The sequence below is a fragment of the Hoplias malabaricus genome, chromosome 11 (assembly GCF_029633855.1).
Source record: "Hoplias malabaricus isolate fHopMal1 chromosome 11, fHopMal1.hap1, whole genome shotgun sequence".
NCBI classification, from domain to species: Eukaryota; Metazoa; Chordata; class Actinopteri; order Characiformes; family Erythrinidae; genus Hoplias; species Hoplias malabaricus.
In genome coordinates this window covers 14087522-14102408 of record NC_089810.1, presented here as the reverse complement: position 1 = coordinate 14102408, position 14887 = coordinate 14087522, and the positions used below count along the sequence as shown (strand labels likewise).

The 14887-nt window shown below is 39.6% G+C and overlaps 1 protein-coding gene across 1 annotated transcript; it reads left to right on the top strand.

The window, feature by feature from the left end:
- The first annotated feature begins 5494 nt into the window (after positions 1-5494).
- Positions 5495-14874, top strand: wash1 (WAS protein family homolog 1). The gene is made up of 11 exons (XM_066685666.1): positions 5495-5623; positions 6495-6635; positions 9411-9522; positions 9701-9847; positions 10422-10558; positions 10645-10780; positions 11634-11841; positions 11985-12179; positions 12265-12423; positions 13274-13342; positions 13433-14874. The coding sequence occupies exons 1-11, from the start codon at positions 5616-5618 to the stop codon at positions 13579-13581; spliced, it is 1461 nt and encodes a 486-aa protein (XP_066541763.1). The 5' UTR covers positions 5495-5615; the 3' UTR covers positions 13582-14874.
- The last annotated feature ends 13 nt before the right edge of the window (positions 14875-14887 follow it).

Sequence of the window (14887 nt, the reverse complement as noted above, 5' to 3'; positions counted from 1 at the left end):
GACGAGAGAACCGAGCGGAGAACCGAGAGCGCGGCGGAGACAAGACGCACCGAGCGATGCGCTCTGTGAGCGAGAAAGAGAGAGAAACACTTACAGAGAGGGAGGGGTGGAGAGTGGGGGTGGGAGAGAGAGAGAGCGGGAGAGAGAGAGAGAGAGAGAGAGAGGCGCTCAAAGAAAGGAGGTGTGGAGGAAGAGAGATAGTGAGGATGATGATGGAGAGATAGAGAGAGAGAGACTGAAGTGAAGATGTCAAAACAGAGTAAAGGGGGGAGGGGTTTTCAGACGTGACGTCACGACAGAGAAAAATAAGGTCAAAATCCAAGACAAAAAAAATCCAGCGTAGTAAACTCATCAAATAAATATATCCTGTGCACCAAGTTTGTGCAATATTTCTGTTTGTTCTATACAGAATGTTAATTTACATCCAAACATACTACTTTGTGCCAAACTTAATGATAGAATTGTAACAAAATTAAAGAAAAAAAATTCTCGGATTAAGATTCCAATTATTCATTCATTATCTGTAACCCTTATCCAGTTCAGGGTCGCAGTGGGTCCAGAGCCTACCTGGACTCATTGGGCACAAGGCGGGAATACACCCTGGAGGGGCGCCAGTGCTTCACAGGGCAACACACACACTCACATTCACTCACACTTACGGATACATTTGAGTCACCAATGCACCTACCAACGTGTGTTTTTGGACCGTGGGAGGAAACCGGAGCACCCGGAGGAAACCCACGTGGACACGGGGAGAACACACCAACTCTTCACAGACAGTCACCCGGAGCGGGACTTGAACCCACAACCTCCAGGTCCCTGGAGCTGTGTAACTGCGACACTACCTGCTGCGTCACTATGCCGCCTCTGATTCCAATTAATTAAGGTCTTTCACAATTTACTGTGTGTAATATTGTGACATAATTCAGGAAATCTAGATAAACCTCAGTCTGTTTAGGGGAAGACTGGATACTACTGTTAATTGTGAATAATCTTCAAGCCCTCAGACTGCTCTGAATGAGACACAGTCATGGTATAACAATAGCCACTTATGACAGTTGTCATGTAATGAGGCTGCAAGATGAGTGATACCACAGATGTGGAAGTATAGTCTGATTTTATAGAGACATTTGTTGACATCAAGGGAACATATTTACAGGGTATTTATTTGAGAAGGACAATGGCAGGCCTCATTATAAACACTGTAAAACAGTATGGCATCGTAGACACAGAGTGAATGCTGCCAAAAAAGCACCAAACTATCCACATATACCAATAGGAGAGTGTCTGCCATTCAATAAAGAACCTTTAACACAAGGCTGGTATAAAAATGCCAAACTGACATTTGCACATGATCACCAGGTCAAAAAGACAGCCTTTTGGAGAAGTACTCTCTGGTCAGATAAAACAATAGTTAAACTGTTTGGCAGTAAGTTTAAAATACGGAGGAAGAAGCCAGAGGCATTTGATTAAAAGGATACCATCCCAGCTGTGAACCAAGTCCCTTTCTGGGAAAAGGACTAATGCAGTTCAAAAAGTGCAAATCTCATTTCCAAAAAAGTTTGGGACACAATGCATAATGTAAATTAAAATAAAATGCAAAGATGTGCAAATAATTTAAACCCTATATTTATTTAATGACGCTACAAAGACAATATTTTTGGAGGATATTTGCCAAATTTAATGCCAAAAACACATTTTTTAAAAGTTGTGACAGGGGGATGTTTACCCGTGTTTTGCATCACCTCTATATTTAACAACATGCTGTAAGTGTTTGGGAACTGAGGAAATCAGTGGCTGAACTTTTGAAAGTGAAATTTTCCCATTTTTGCCTGATATAGGATTTCAGCTGCTCAACAGCTTGTGGCCTCCTCTACGCAGGATTATCATTTCATAACACACCAGTTGTTTTCTGTCTGATTGTTACATTATTTTACCCTTTCATGTTTTATTATTTTGGTTTTAAGTTTAAAGCTTGGACTAGTTCAGAACCCAGTCTGTTTTTACTAAGTAGCCATGCTGTTGTAATCATTGCAGAATGTGGATCATTTCAGCAAGACAAGGCCTTTCCGAAAAATAAATAAATAAATTCTGGATGGCAGCCTGTTGCTCCAAACCCTGTATATATACTTTTCAGCATTAATAATGCCTTAACAAATGTGCAAGTCACCCATGCTATGTGAACTAATGCCCCCTCATACCATCATAGACACTGGCTTTTGAGCTGTGTGCTTAAACCAGACGGTCCCTCTCTTCTTTAGCCTGGAGTATGTAACATCCATGAGTTTCTAAAATAATAAAAAAAATTGATTTGTCAGACCACAGGATGCTTTTTCAAACTTCATCTACAGTCATTGCCGAAAATGTAAGCACCCCTGAAATTTCCAGAAAATTTATTAATAAAATTTATATATTTTCACATAAAAAAACAAAAATGTGCCAGACAAAATTATTGGCACATTTTCAAAATTGTGGGTAAAATAACTTTGTTTCAAGCATGTGATGCTTGTTTAAACTCACCTTTGGCAAGTAACAGATGTGGGCAATATAAAAATCACACCTGAAACCAGATAAAAAAGAAAGAAGTATTTCTTCTGGGAGAAATACTTAATTTTCTGCAAACATTTCAGGGGTGCCAACACTTCGGCCATAACTGTTAATTGTGAATAATCTTCAAGCCCTCAGACTGATCTGAATGAGACACAGTCATTCCAACTTGAATGATCTCTGGACCAGAAATGTCACTGGCATTTCTAGAGCTTGCTTACATCTGGTTTCTTCTTTGTATTTGTAAGATGTTACTTGCATTTTTGGATGCAGCGATGAACTGAGATTATTGATAATGATTTTGGGAAGTGTTACTGAACCCATGCTTTGATTTCTGCTATAGAAACATGTCTTGTTTTAATTCAAGGCCAATACTGGTTTTGGGCAATGTCCCTTGAATGTAGGGATTTCTCATCCATCCATCCACCCATTATCCACCGCTTATCCGGGTCCGGGTCGCGGGGGAAGCAGTCGGAGCAAAGAAACCCAGACCTCCCTCTCCCCAGCCACCACCTCCAGCTCCTCCGGGGGTATACCGAGGCGTTCCCAGGCCAGTCGAGACATGTAGTCTCTCCAGCGTGTTTTTGGTCTGCCCCGGGGCCTCCTCCCCGTTGGACATGCCCAGAACACCTCACCAGGAAGGCGTCCAGGAGGCATCCGAACCAGATGCCCGAACCACCTCAACTGGCTCCTCTCGACATGGAGGAGCAGCGGCTCCACTCCGAGTCTCTCCCGGATGTCCGAGCTCCTAACTCTGTCTCCACCTTAATGTGGTGGAGGGGTTTGCGTGCCTGCGTGAGCCTAGGAGCTATGTTGTCGGGGCAATAGCCCCTGGTAGGATCTCCCAAGGCAAATTGGTCCTAGGTGATGGGCCAGACAAAGAAGAACAGGGACACAGCCTCCCTTGCCCCTTGAGTAGGGTTACCGGGGCCTCACCCTGGAGACAGGCCTGGGGGAGGGGCCCCTTGGCAAGCGCCTGGTTGCCAGACTTTCACTCACGGGGTCCGGCCGGGCTCAGCCTGAAGGAGTAACATGGGTCCACTCTCCCATGGGCCCACCACCTGTGTGAGAGGTAGTAATCCAGGTCTGGTGCACTGTGGATCGGGTGGTAGCCGGGGCATGGAACGTAGGGATTTCTCAGAATATTTTTCATCTTTATTATGCACTATAGATGAAGAAATACCCATTTTTTAAATTTATTTATTTATTTATTTTGTGCCATCCAAACTTTTTTAGTAACATGTTGCTGGCATCTAATACAAAATGGGCATATATTTGTCAGTCTGTTCAAAACATTTACATTTACATTTATGCATTTGGCTTTTATCCAAAGCGACTTACAAAAGAGGATCTAACATTCGAACTACAGCACAAATTATACAAAATACCTTACATTTAGTGCAGTATGCCAGGAAGTAATAAGTGCATTAAAGAAAGACATTCAGTGCAAAAGATACTCTCGGAAGAGTTGGGTTTTCAAGGATTTCTTGAATGCGGGAGGGTTTCTGTTGCTCTAATAGTGCTTGGAAGCTCGTTCCTCGTTCCACTTTAAAAAAAATGTAATCAATTGCTGTGCGTATTTCCATCACAAATTTACTAAATAATCCATAGATGAAAAATATGTTTGTTATGCGCATGAAATTTCTAGTGTATCCTAAAACTCATGCAAGGATTTCGAAATATGAACTATGCCAATTATAAATGAGTCTTTAAAAAAATAGGGGGGAAAAAATTGCAGAGTCTTTGAACCACAGTAGTTTTTTCCTCTCTGCTTTTGCTCTCAGTACTTTCACAACACCATCTGTGATGCTCATCCAGGCTGACTTATATTAGCCCACATTAAATATGGAAAAATAATAGGTTGCCAGAAAAAGGCTACTGCAGGTTATGCTCCATTATTTCAGCCACTGACTCCATCACATATGAGAAGGTTTGGATTTAGACTAAATTTATGTTGTGAATGTTTCTCTTATCCACCTGTAATTAGGGCAAGGTGGGTATACTGAAGCATCAATACTTAAAAAAACTTGATAGGATATTTTGTTGTATTTGACGCTAACACTGGAAATAAATTTGTAAGAATGTTTTCCTTTATCTTCTTTAGTGAACATTCTACAGTTTCATCCTCTAAATGGTCAGATTATATAGCAGTTCATTTGATTAGTGTGGTGCATTATACAATCTAATTGGTCAATGAGAACATTGGACATTTATCTTTGTGTATATTTATTTATTTATTTATTTATTTATTTATTAAACACAATGTCCCACCTTTTCCAGGGTGTGAGCTGAAAAGGAAATACACATAATATAGGAACACAGCTCCAGGGACCTGGAGGTTGTGGGTTCGATTCCCGCTCCGGGTGACTGTCTGTGAGGAGTTGGTGTGTTCTCCCCGTGTCCGCGTGGGTTTCCTCCGGGTGCTCCGGATTCCTCCCACAGTCCAAAAACACACGTTGGTAGGTGGATTGGCGACTCAAAAGTGTCCATAGGAGTGAATGTGTGTCTGTGAAGGACTGGCGCCCCCTCCAGGGTGTATTCCCGCCTTGTGCCCAATGATTCCAGGTAGGCTCTGGACCCACCGCGACCCTGAACTGGATAAGCGCTTACAGATAATGAATGAACGAACATAATATAGGAACTACTTTTTCTTCCGCCGTCCCTATATGCTTGAATGTGCGGTGACTGCTCTGCAGTTTATTTGGAGAAGTTTCTATAAAAAAATCCTCATAGGAAATATAAAAGATTTCGTTTTATGTACGTAAGCAGTGTTTTACAATTATCAGTAACAAAATTACCTAAGGACAGCGTCAACATTATTTTGTATGGAACTAAAAATAGAATGAATGCTATTACCCAGCCTTGTTCAGAAGCATGGTTCAGTGAGCAGTTGTCCACAAACTTTCGGACAAATGACTTATTTCCGCCATAGAGAGCTCAGCCGTGTGATCCTCCGCCTCATGTGACCAGTGGATGCGGAAGTTTTGATGTGGAGAATCGGGGCTGTGTTTACAGCAGAGACGGACTCGGATTTTCGCTGTTGTAACAGTTTAGAGCTCCAAGTGTAAATGGTCAGGTAAAGATGCACGTTACTTTATCATGCATCACACAATTTTGTTTTGCAGAGCTGTATGACAAGAAACTGCCCGTTTTTTGTTCGAACATTCCGTTCCCCCTTAAAAGGTGCAGTGCGTAATGTTAACGGCTGTAGCTACGTTTTAAGGTGGTACGGGCAATTTGATTTAGAGAGAAGACAACTTTAGCCTAGTTTGTTTTCGTTATCCTTGGTAAAGTCTGATATAAAAACAGAACCGCTGTTCTTTTTACTGGGCTGCCTTTTCTGTCCGCTTAGATGAATAAAAATATTGGATTCACACTCGTTTTCCAGCGCTTTTTAATTAGTTAAGACTAATTTTTTTGAGAGTGTACAATCAATTATACCCAAGGGCAGCGTTATTACTTTTAATTTATTTGCAACTGAACTCCCTTTTAATTCACTGTTTATTTTGCATATTAAATACTACTGGTATAGGATATTTGGGCCGTTTATTTCACCACCTGTGAAAAGAAAAAATTGAAATAAAAATATGTAGGTTCACAAGCTTACATCCAACCACTTCGGTTTGAATCCTCAACCGTTTAATTACAAAGAAATAAATAATAATAAAGTGATTCAATAATGAAATAACAACATTCCCTTTTAATGTACAAGAAATGCTCAAAGCTCATTAAATCATGTGACTTCATCAGACACTGGCTTCAATGCCCAGCACGTGTGGTGAATACCTAGAGAGGGAGAAACTAGTATGAAATTATATCAAGAACAGAATATGGGGTATTTATAATGGTGTGTTAGGTCTGAGCACTGTTCTGCATGCATTGGAGTTGTTCATGTTGACACATGGCATGATTCAGTGATGATGATGATGATGATGATGTGTTTATAGGATGACTCAGAAATATCACTTTGAGGGGCAGGTTTACTCTGTCCCTCTGATCCAGCAGGACTTGAGGAGAGAAGAGGCTGTGCACCAGATCACTGAGGCTCTACAGTACTTGGAATATATCTCAACAGACATCTTCACCAGGTACCACTCTTTGAGATCAAGCATGTCTTGATCAGATATTCATGGTCAGGGATTTGGCTTTATCAGTAACTACCTAGCACTTGTTTCTGTTTGTAAGGTGCAAAGCAGTGGATGCCTGTGATGACCTAAGTGAAGGCCATTGTTTTTATGTTGAAGCTGTTATAATATTTCAGTAGATTGAAACTTATTGGGTGACATCATATTTAAATCAAATCAAAGTTCAGCAGTACATTTATCCTATGATCCTGATTTTAAAAGAAGCACTCATGTTGGAGCTCTAGGTTTTTGCTAAAATCTGATATTAGTTGTGCTTATATTTTAGTGTGTTTTGTGGTTGTGCCATGGCACTTGTTGTAATAATTATTTTTAATTTTATTATATTTTTATTTATTTCCAATTTGAGTTTGACATGGACATGTCCCTGTTTACTGCTTTGTTGCATCCTCTCTTATTTAGAAAGTGAAATATCTTCCAATTCTTGCTTGACATAAGATTCCATCTGCTCAAATCTGGGTCTATGTTATAATATTTTAAATTTCATAATGAGCCAAATTTTTTCTGAGTTAGTTTAGCACTTCTCTTTTGCTATGGGACAGTGCTGTTGTAATTCATGCAGAATGTGTATTGGTATTATCTTACTGAAATAAGCAAGGTCTGGATGGCAGAATGTTTCTCTCAAATCTGTTGATATCTTTCTGTATTAATGGTGAATTCACAGATGTGCAATTCACTCATGCCATGTGCACAAATGCACCCTCATATCATCATCATGGATGCTGGCTCTTGGACTGTGTTTTTATAACAAGTCGGATGAGCCCTTTCCTCTTTAGTCTGGAATTTCTGATAATGTGCAATTATTTGTCATTGCACAACGTAGAACGAAATGTATCTTCTGCATTTAACCCATTTGTGGCAGTGAACACACATACATACACACACTAGTGCGCTAGGGGCTGTGACCACACACCCAGATTGGCGGGCAGGCAGCCGCTCCTGGGATTGAACCGGCAACCTTCCGCTACCAAGTCCGGTCCTTTAACCATTCTCAAAACTGCCTCCTTGGCTTAATTTCAAAAGAATTTCAAATTTTGATTTGAACTATAGTATGCTTTCCACTTCGTCTCAGTCTATCTTACATGAGTTCAAGCCCAAAGAAGTCAGCAGTGTTTCTGGATCTTGTTTATATAAGGCTGCTTCTTCACATTTGTAGGATTTATCTTGCAACTGTGGATGCAGTGGTGAACGGTTTTCACAGGCAATGTTTTGAGAAGTGGCTCTGAGCTCATGCAATGATTTCCACTGTGTATTTTTATTTCAGTGCCACCTGAGGGCACCGAAACATATTGGTTTTGGGCCTTGTCCTTTACATATAGAGATTTAATCTGATTCTCAAAAAATTTTAATGATATTATGCACTGTAGATGAAGATAAGTCCTTTACTGTTTTACATTGAAACATTGTTTCTCACTTTTTACCCACCCAATATTTCACAGAATGGTGAATCACTCTGCATATTTACACATTCGCAGAGTCATGTTTGGGTACAGCTTGATCAATCACATTATGTCACTGGATGTTTTGGATTTGGGAGACAGGAGATTCAGATTTTGAGATTTCTTCACATTCATGCAGAAAGGCACAGACATAATTTGGACGTAATTTCATTCCAGTCTGTGGCCAATCCAGTCCATATGGTGGGGGGTTGGAACACTACAGATGTATAAAGGGAATGATAAAATAATATTTTATATAATGTGGGAGGTAAAAATGCAAAACATTTGTGTGCTTATATCATTTTTATGGTACTGATTTGAGTAGCTTGTATATAGCATTTCATATATATGAATATAAGATTCATATATGAATATTTATTTCAGTGAAAAGCCATTTCCTAGGTTTACTATGGGAGAGGCTTGGTTTGAACTTGAATGTTAACTAGTATAATGTTTTTCAAATAACTTGCATATCTTTGTGCATGATTAATTGATCTCAGTTTTAACACAAGTAACTATTTTAACATTTTAAAAAGTTTTAGTGAACTGCACATAAGTTTTATATATATATATATATATATATATATATATATATATATATATATATATATATATATATATTCTCAAACACAGCTGCTGTTTGTGTAGGCCTCGGACAAAAGAAAAGATGAAGAGATGTTGGGGAAATGTGGGGAAAGGGGAGGAAGTCGCCTATGCACCTTATAAAAAATGTTATTGTGTGTAGCTTAGGGGTATCTTTTGTGGTGTGTGTGTGTGTGTGTGTGTCTGTCTGTCTGTTTGTCGTTCTCTGTCTCGGAGAGTGCTCAGATATGCTAATATCAGCTCCAGTAGCAGGGACCGAAAAACCATCCACAGCGTTACCATGACAACGTAGTGAAAGAGAGACCAGGGAACATGTTTGCCTGGTGTGCGTGTGTGTGCGTGGAGATAACCGCTGGTTTTCTGGGTCAGCTCCATTAGGATGTACTCTCATTCTTTTCTTTTTTCTTTTACTCTTAATTTCAGTCCTTTCCCCCCCTTTGCTGACAGCAGGAGCACCCAAGGCTACATTGTGTGTGTGTGTGTGTGTGTGTGTGTGTGTGTGTGTGTGTGTGTGTGTGTCCATATGTTACATAGTTTTCTCACTAACTGTGCAGTGAAAGAATGACTGCACTCTGGATAATTTTTTGCCATATCATACTACATGGAATAACTGAGAACACCAATGAGTTTAAATGAAAACGCACACAGATAAGACACCGTCAATCCTTTGATTTTGCAGGGTGTCACAGAGTGTGGAAAAGAATCGCACTTACCTCCAGACTGTGACAGACCGTATCAAACTGGCTCAAGCTCGAGTCCACAAGATCAAAGGGAGCAAGAAAGCCACTAAGGTGATACACACACCTCACTTGCAAACACATACTTGGGGTTGTGTCATTCTTTTCTGGTTTAGAACTCAATAATTAATTCAGAATGTACTCATGAAGGAAGCACTTGGCCTGCACAATATAAGCTGGGAGCATGAGTGTTTGCCTTTGTATTTACATCTGAAAATTGTTTGTGCTTTAGGTTTTTTCCAGTGCTAAGTACCCTGCTCCAGAGAAATTAGAAGACTACTTGTCCATCTTTAAGGGCGCCAGTGACCCCGGGTCTCAGAAACGACCCCGTTACAAAGTTCAAGGCAAGCTACGCCCCCTGGATGACAAGGCCTTGCAGGTGAGCATCTTTCTTCTCCTTATTCTGTATGTTAGCATTTTGTAATCATTGTTAAAGACCAGTGTTTTCAGAAATGTGTAGATGGTTATTTTCTTCTCTGCAGTTATCCTTTAGCTAAATTTAAACAGGAAGTTGATAATTAAATGTTACAGTTGTATAAAAAATATTATTTCATATGTACTTAATATACTGTGCAATATAGCATGTAAAGCTGCTATGACTTCATGTACGACATACCAAAGCATGGGGCTGCATGTCTGCATGGGTGAACCTTTGTTAGTAAGCTGTTCTTACTTCAATATTCTTGTCTCATCAGTTGTGGCATTAATTTGAAGCAGTTTTACAGTTATTTAGTTTACATATTTATCTTGAGAATAACATTTAAAAATATATATATAAATTAAAATGTATAGTTTGTTATTAGATTAGCTTTTTAAATTTTTATTTAAAAATAAATTGTTATTGCTTGCATAATATAAGACTTTGCTGCTTTTTTTTAGACATATGTCCTTTTTTGATTTGTTTATGTTGGTTTCCAAGGCTGGTCTTATCCATATATGTGTATGTGTTTTAGGAAAAGCTGATGTACTTTCCAGTATTTGTGAACACTAAGAAGCGCTCTGAAGATGAAACGGAGGAGGGGCTGGGCAGCCTGCCTAGAAACATAAGCTCAGTCAGCTCCCTACTTTTATTCAACACTACTGAGAATCTGTGCGTACATACACTCTCAAAATACCATAAACACACCAACAAGTTTATTTCTTACCCATGTTTGTGTTTGGGGGCTGTGTGTGTAGGTATAAGAAGTATGTGTTTCTGGATCCTCTTGCGGGGGCTGTCACTAAAACTCACACGACACTAGAGACAGAGAAAGAAGAAAAGCCATTTGATGCTCCACTTTCTATCACTAAGAGAGAGCAACTGGAGAGACAGGTGAGGGTCAGACTTTATACACATGATATACTCAGTGATTCATTAATTTAACTCCACAATTCAGTTTAGTTTACAATACTGGTGTCATATTTTTATCAGAATTCCAAAGAAAGAAAAAATTGTAGTCATATTGCATCTAGCTGAGTGGCATTAGGAGTGCTTGAGTAGAGCTAGCAGTGAAGTCTGAACTTACCTAAATCTATTTAAACAAACTAACTAAGAAGGAGTAGCGCATAAATTGTTTTACACTGTTTTTTTTACTCAGCACTTAAATTAATCAACAGAAAATTTGCTGCTTAAATAAAGTGCTGTTTTACAAATCTATAATACTGTAACACTGTTTTAGCACATTACACTTGGCAGACAACAGCTTCCAACCTCCTTTGATTGACTGTTAGTCCAACTGTGCCAAATTCTTTTATCAACAGCTGCTACGTGAGAAATATTAACATACTTAGTGCGAGCTTGACAAGCAAGTGAACAATCGGCTGTGACCTCTCCAACTACCGAGCATATTCCTCTTATGATGTGTAAATATGACTGATGTACTGAAGTTCATCCCTGGTTTCATTCAGAAAGCTGTAGACAGTAAGAGAGCGAGAGAGAGAGAAGGTGGAGAGCAGCCTTTATTTAGACATGCTCAGTTTAGTTCACAATACCAGTGTCCTTGTTTGATATAGTCGTAATAATTTGAACAAAATTCCAAAGAAAGAAAATGAAAACTTAGACATGTTTTTTCATGTAAGTAAAATAACTAAACAAATGAGAATTGGATGTTGTAAATGAAAAATGTACCTAGGTAAAAATGATATAAAGGTAAAACTTATTTATTTTTGTTCTGTGGCCATGGTAGACTGCAGAGAATTACTTCTATGTGCCAGACCTGGGCCAGGTGCCAGAAATTGATGTGCCTTCCTATTTACCTGACCTGCCTGGTATCGCTGATGACCTCATGTACAGTGCTGACCTTGGTCCAGGGTTTGCTCCCTCTGTTCCTGTCAGTGCAACCATACCCGAGCTTCCCTCATTCGGCACAGATCAGGAAGAACCCAATGGACCTGGTGAGTTTGCAAAGTACAACCAGAGCTTGCAAATTTCTGAGGCACTATCCCACACTCTCTACTTCGTCATAGTGAATAAATGAATCATAAGTGATGTAAAATTTTATACTGAGTTAATAATTTTTTTTTTCTACATATTTCAGGCTACCACTTTAGATCTGAGGCTCCTCCGCCTCCTCCCCCTCCACCACCACCACCTCCACCACCTCCTGAGCCTACTCATGTTCCAGTTCCTCCTCCTCCTGGAGTGCCTCCAGCTCCACCCCCTCCTCCTCCACCTCCTGTTGTAACAGATGGTACAGGAGGTGGGGTTGCAGCCAGTCAAGCCCAGCCCACAGGTATGACACATTAGTGACTAATTAGAACTAATCAGAAAAAAATCATATAGAATATATTTGCTCATTTTTTAATCATGTTTGTTAGGTGCAGTGAAGGGTGCCCCAACGGAAGTGTTGCAGCCGTCTGACGGGCGTGCTAGCTTACTTGAGTCCATTCGTAACGCTGGCGGCATCGGCAAAGCCAAACTCCGGAATGTTAAAGAACGCAAGATGGAGAAGAAGAAACAGAAGGAACAGGAGCAAGGTTAAAGTGATAGTCGGAATATACACCCTACACAACAGAGTGTTAACTATATAGATTCTATTCAATGTTCTGTTAACTAAGAACATACTACAATAAGGAACTTGCATAATTAGACTTGTTGGTCTGATGACATTTTATTTTGCGGTATTTAATGTTGATCTAGTTATGGTATAAAATAATTTTTTTTTTTGTGCATTATCCCTCTAGTAGTTTAAAAACTGCAACATGTAAATGCTGCCGTAGTAATAGTTTAGTAATTTAAATGGGGAATTTAGATGATCACTTTTATTTATTTAAGGTAATAAATATAAGCAGGAAATTGCAAGAATCCACACCTTGGTTATTCTCTATTACAACATGCTTTTTGCACTTAGTCCTCTTAGTGTGTAGTCTACATCCCCAAGACATCCCATAATGGATTCTTGGGCTTTGTAAACACAAAACATGAATGTCACCTTTAAAACAACATAACCATAATGATAAAAACATACTTTTTTTTTTTTCAGAGCCGCATCTTTCATGATTATCTCATGATATATATAACATGCAGTTTTGTGCATTGATGAAAACAAGCTTTGTATTGTTACAAACACAGCTGCTGAATGGCATTTAGAAAAGACAGATGAGGAATACCGCTTTCATTGAACACCGCTTTCATACTTGTTATTGACAAAGCTGGTTAGTTGAAATGATATTTTAGGTCAATTCAGATAATTAAGAGAGGTTTTTATTTTAAATGTGAAATGTTTTTGCTTGATACTTTAGCCAGTATGCTTATCATACACCTGTTGTTGAAAATTTATGTACCTCAGTAATAATAACTTCTGTTCTTTACACCTTTTCCTCTCAGTTGGAGCAACAGCCACTGGTGGAGACTTTATGTCGGACCTCTTTAATAAACTGGCCCTGCGCAGAAAAGGTTAGTCAGCATCTATTAATTAAAGCTTTTTGAGACCTCTGTAAACTACTCAGAACTTATGGCACATCTCTGTTCTTGTGGGATTGGTAGGTATCTCAGGTAAAGTTCCAGGAGGTGGAGACTCAGCAGAAGCGCCAGCAAGTTCTGGCAGTGCATTTGCCCGGATGTCCGACGTGATCCCGCCACTCCCTGCACCACACCATCCCACTGCAGATGATGATGAGGACTGGGAAGCATAACCAAAAAGCAGACATGCTTCCCTGCTCTGAATTGACTGAATACTGGATGAGAGGAAATGAAGACTTGTGTAGCCTTTGAAATCATTACAGTGTTTGACATTCTGAATTTGCACTTAAAGCTTGTCTTAACTCCACAAGCTGTTTTGATATGTGAAAAATTCACTTATCACTTTGAGGCACTGTTGTGTCTTTGGTGTGACAGAGAAAACAATTAGTGCTCAAGATGAGGCTACATAAAGGCAGCAGGCTGTCAACCAAACTGATGGTAGTGCTTATCGTGCCCACTTCCTAATCTGATCAGATATATTTTTAATGTAATGTGATAATTTACTTTAAGAAGAAGTTTGTTTACACACCACCAGAATTTGATTCATTCATTTTCTGTAACCACATTATATTGTTGTGGTGGGTTTGGTGTGGAACCAGAATCATTGGGCACAACCTGGACAGGGCACCAATCCATCAAAGGGCTCCACCAGACTTGAAAAATGAAATAACATGTTTCACATTGGGGTGGCACGGTGGCGCAGCAGGTAGTGTCGCTGTCACACACCTCCAGGGGCCTCTGTGTGTGTGTGTTGCCCTGTGAAGGACTGGCGCCCCCTCCAGGGTGTATTCCCGCCTTGCGCCCAATAATTCCAGGTAGGCTCTGGACCCACCGTGACCCTGAACTGGATAAGCACTTACAGATAATGAATGAATGTAAATGTAGATTGGCTGAAAATTGGGTCCTCATTTGACAAAACTGCATTAAATGTTACATTGAAATGTATCGGTTTTAATATGCCACAGTCTGTGATAATCAGCAAGCTGTGTACATGTAGGTTGAAAAAAACAGATTGAGGCATACAGAATAATTACTGGCTCTAAGTAAAAACAAACATGGCTCAAAATTGGTGGGGGAAAAAAACATGCCATGACTCTAACATTGTAAAGTACCATGTTCTTTTCCCACAATGTACAGAACTGTGCAAATGTGTGTGACAAAGCAAAACATTTGAATTGCATATAAAAAATATTTCTGTCATAGGAAGTGACCCTGTCATAATCTCTGTGAGTAGGAAATCCAAGACTGAAGAGCAATCGAATGTGTAAATTTGTCAAATTGCTTTTTCATTCACTAGGTTCTTGAATGGCTTGTTCAGCCATATTTTGATAAGTCGCTTGTCTGTTAGAACACTGCCACACATCATTATGCTTAAACGTGATCCCTTGTTCTGTGTCTAAAATTGCTGTGTACTGCAGCTCCTCTAAAAGAGAGAAATAAATGCTAATCTGTTACAAGTGTCAGTTTATTCCAGAAGGC

What these genes read in the sequence shown, in the direction of transcription:
- wash1 (XM_066685666.1), top strand. An exon ending in GGAGCAAGAAAGCCACTAAG is followed by an intron (nt 9,523 to 9,700) that starts GTGATACACACA and finishes TTTGTGCTTTAG; the next exon opens with GTTTTTTCCAGTGCTAAGTA. An exon ending in ACTGGCCCTGCGCAGAAAAG is followed by an intron (nt 13,343 to 13,432) that starts GTTAGTCAGCAT and finishes TGGGATTGGTAG; the next exon opens with GTATCTCAGGTAAAGTTCCA.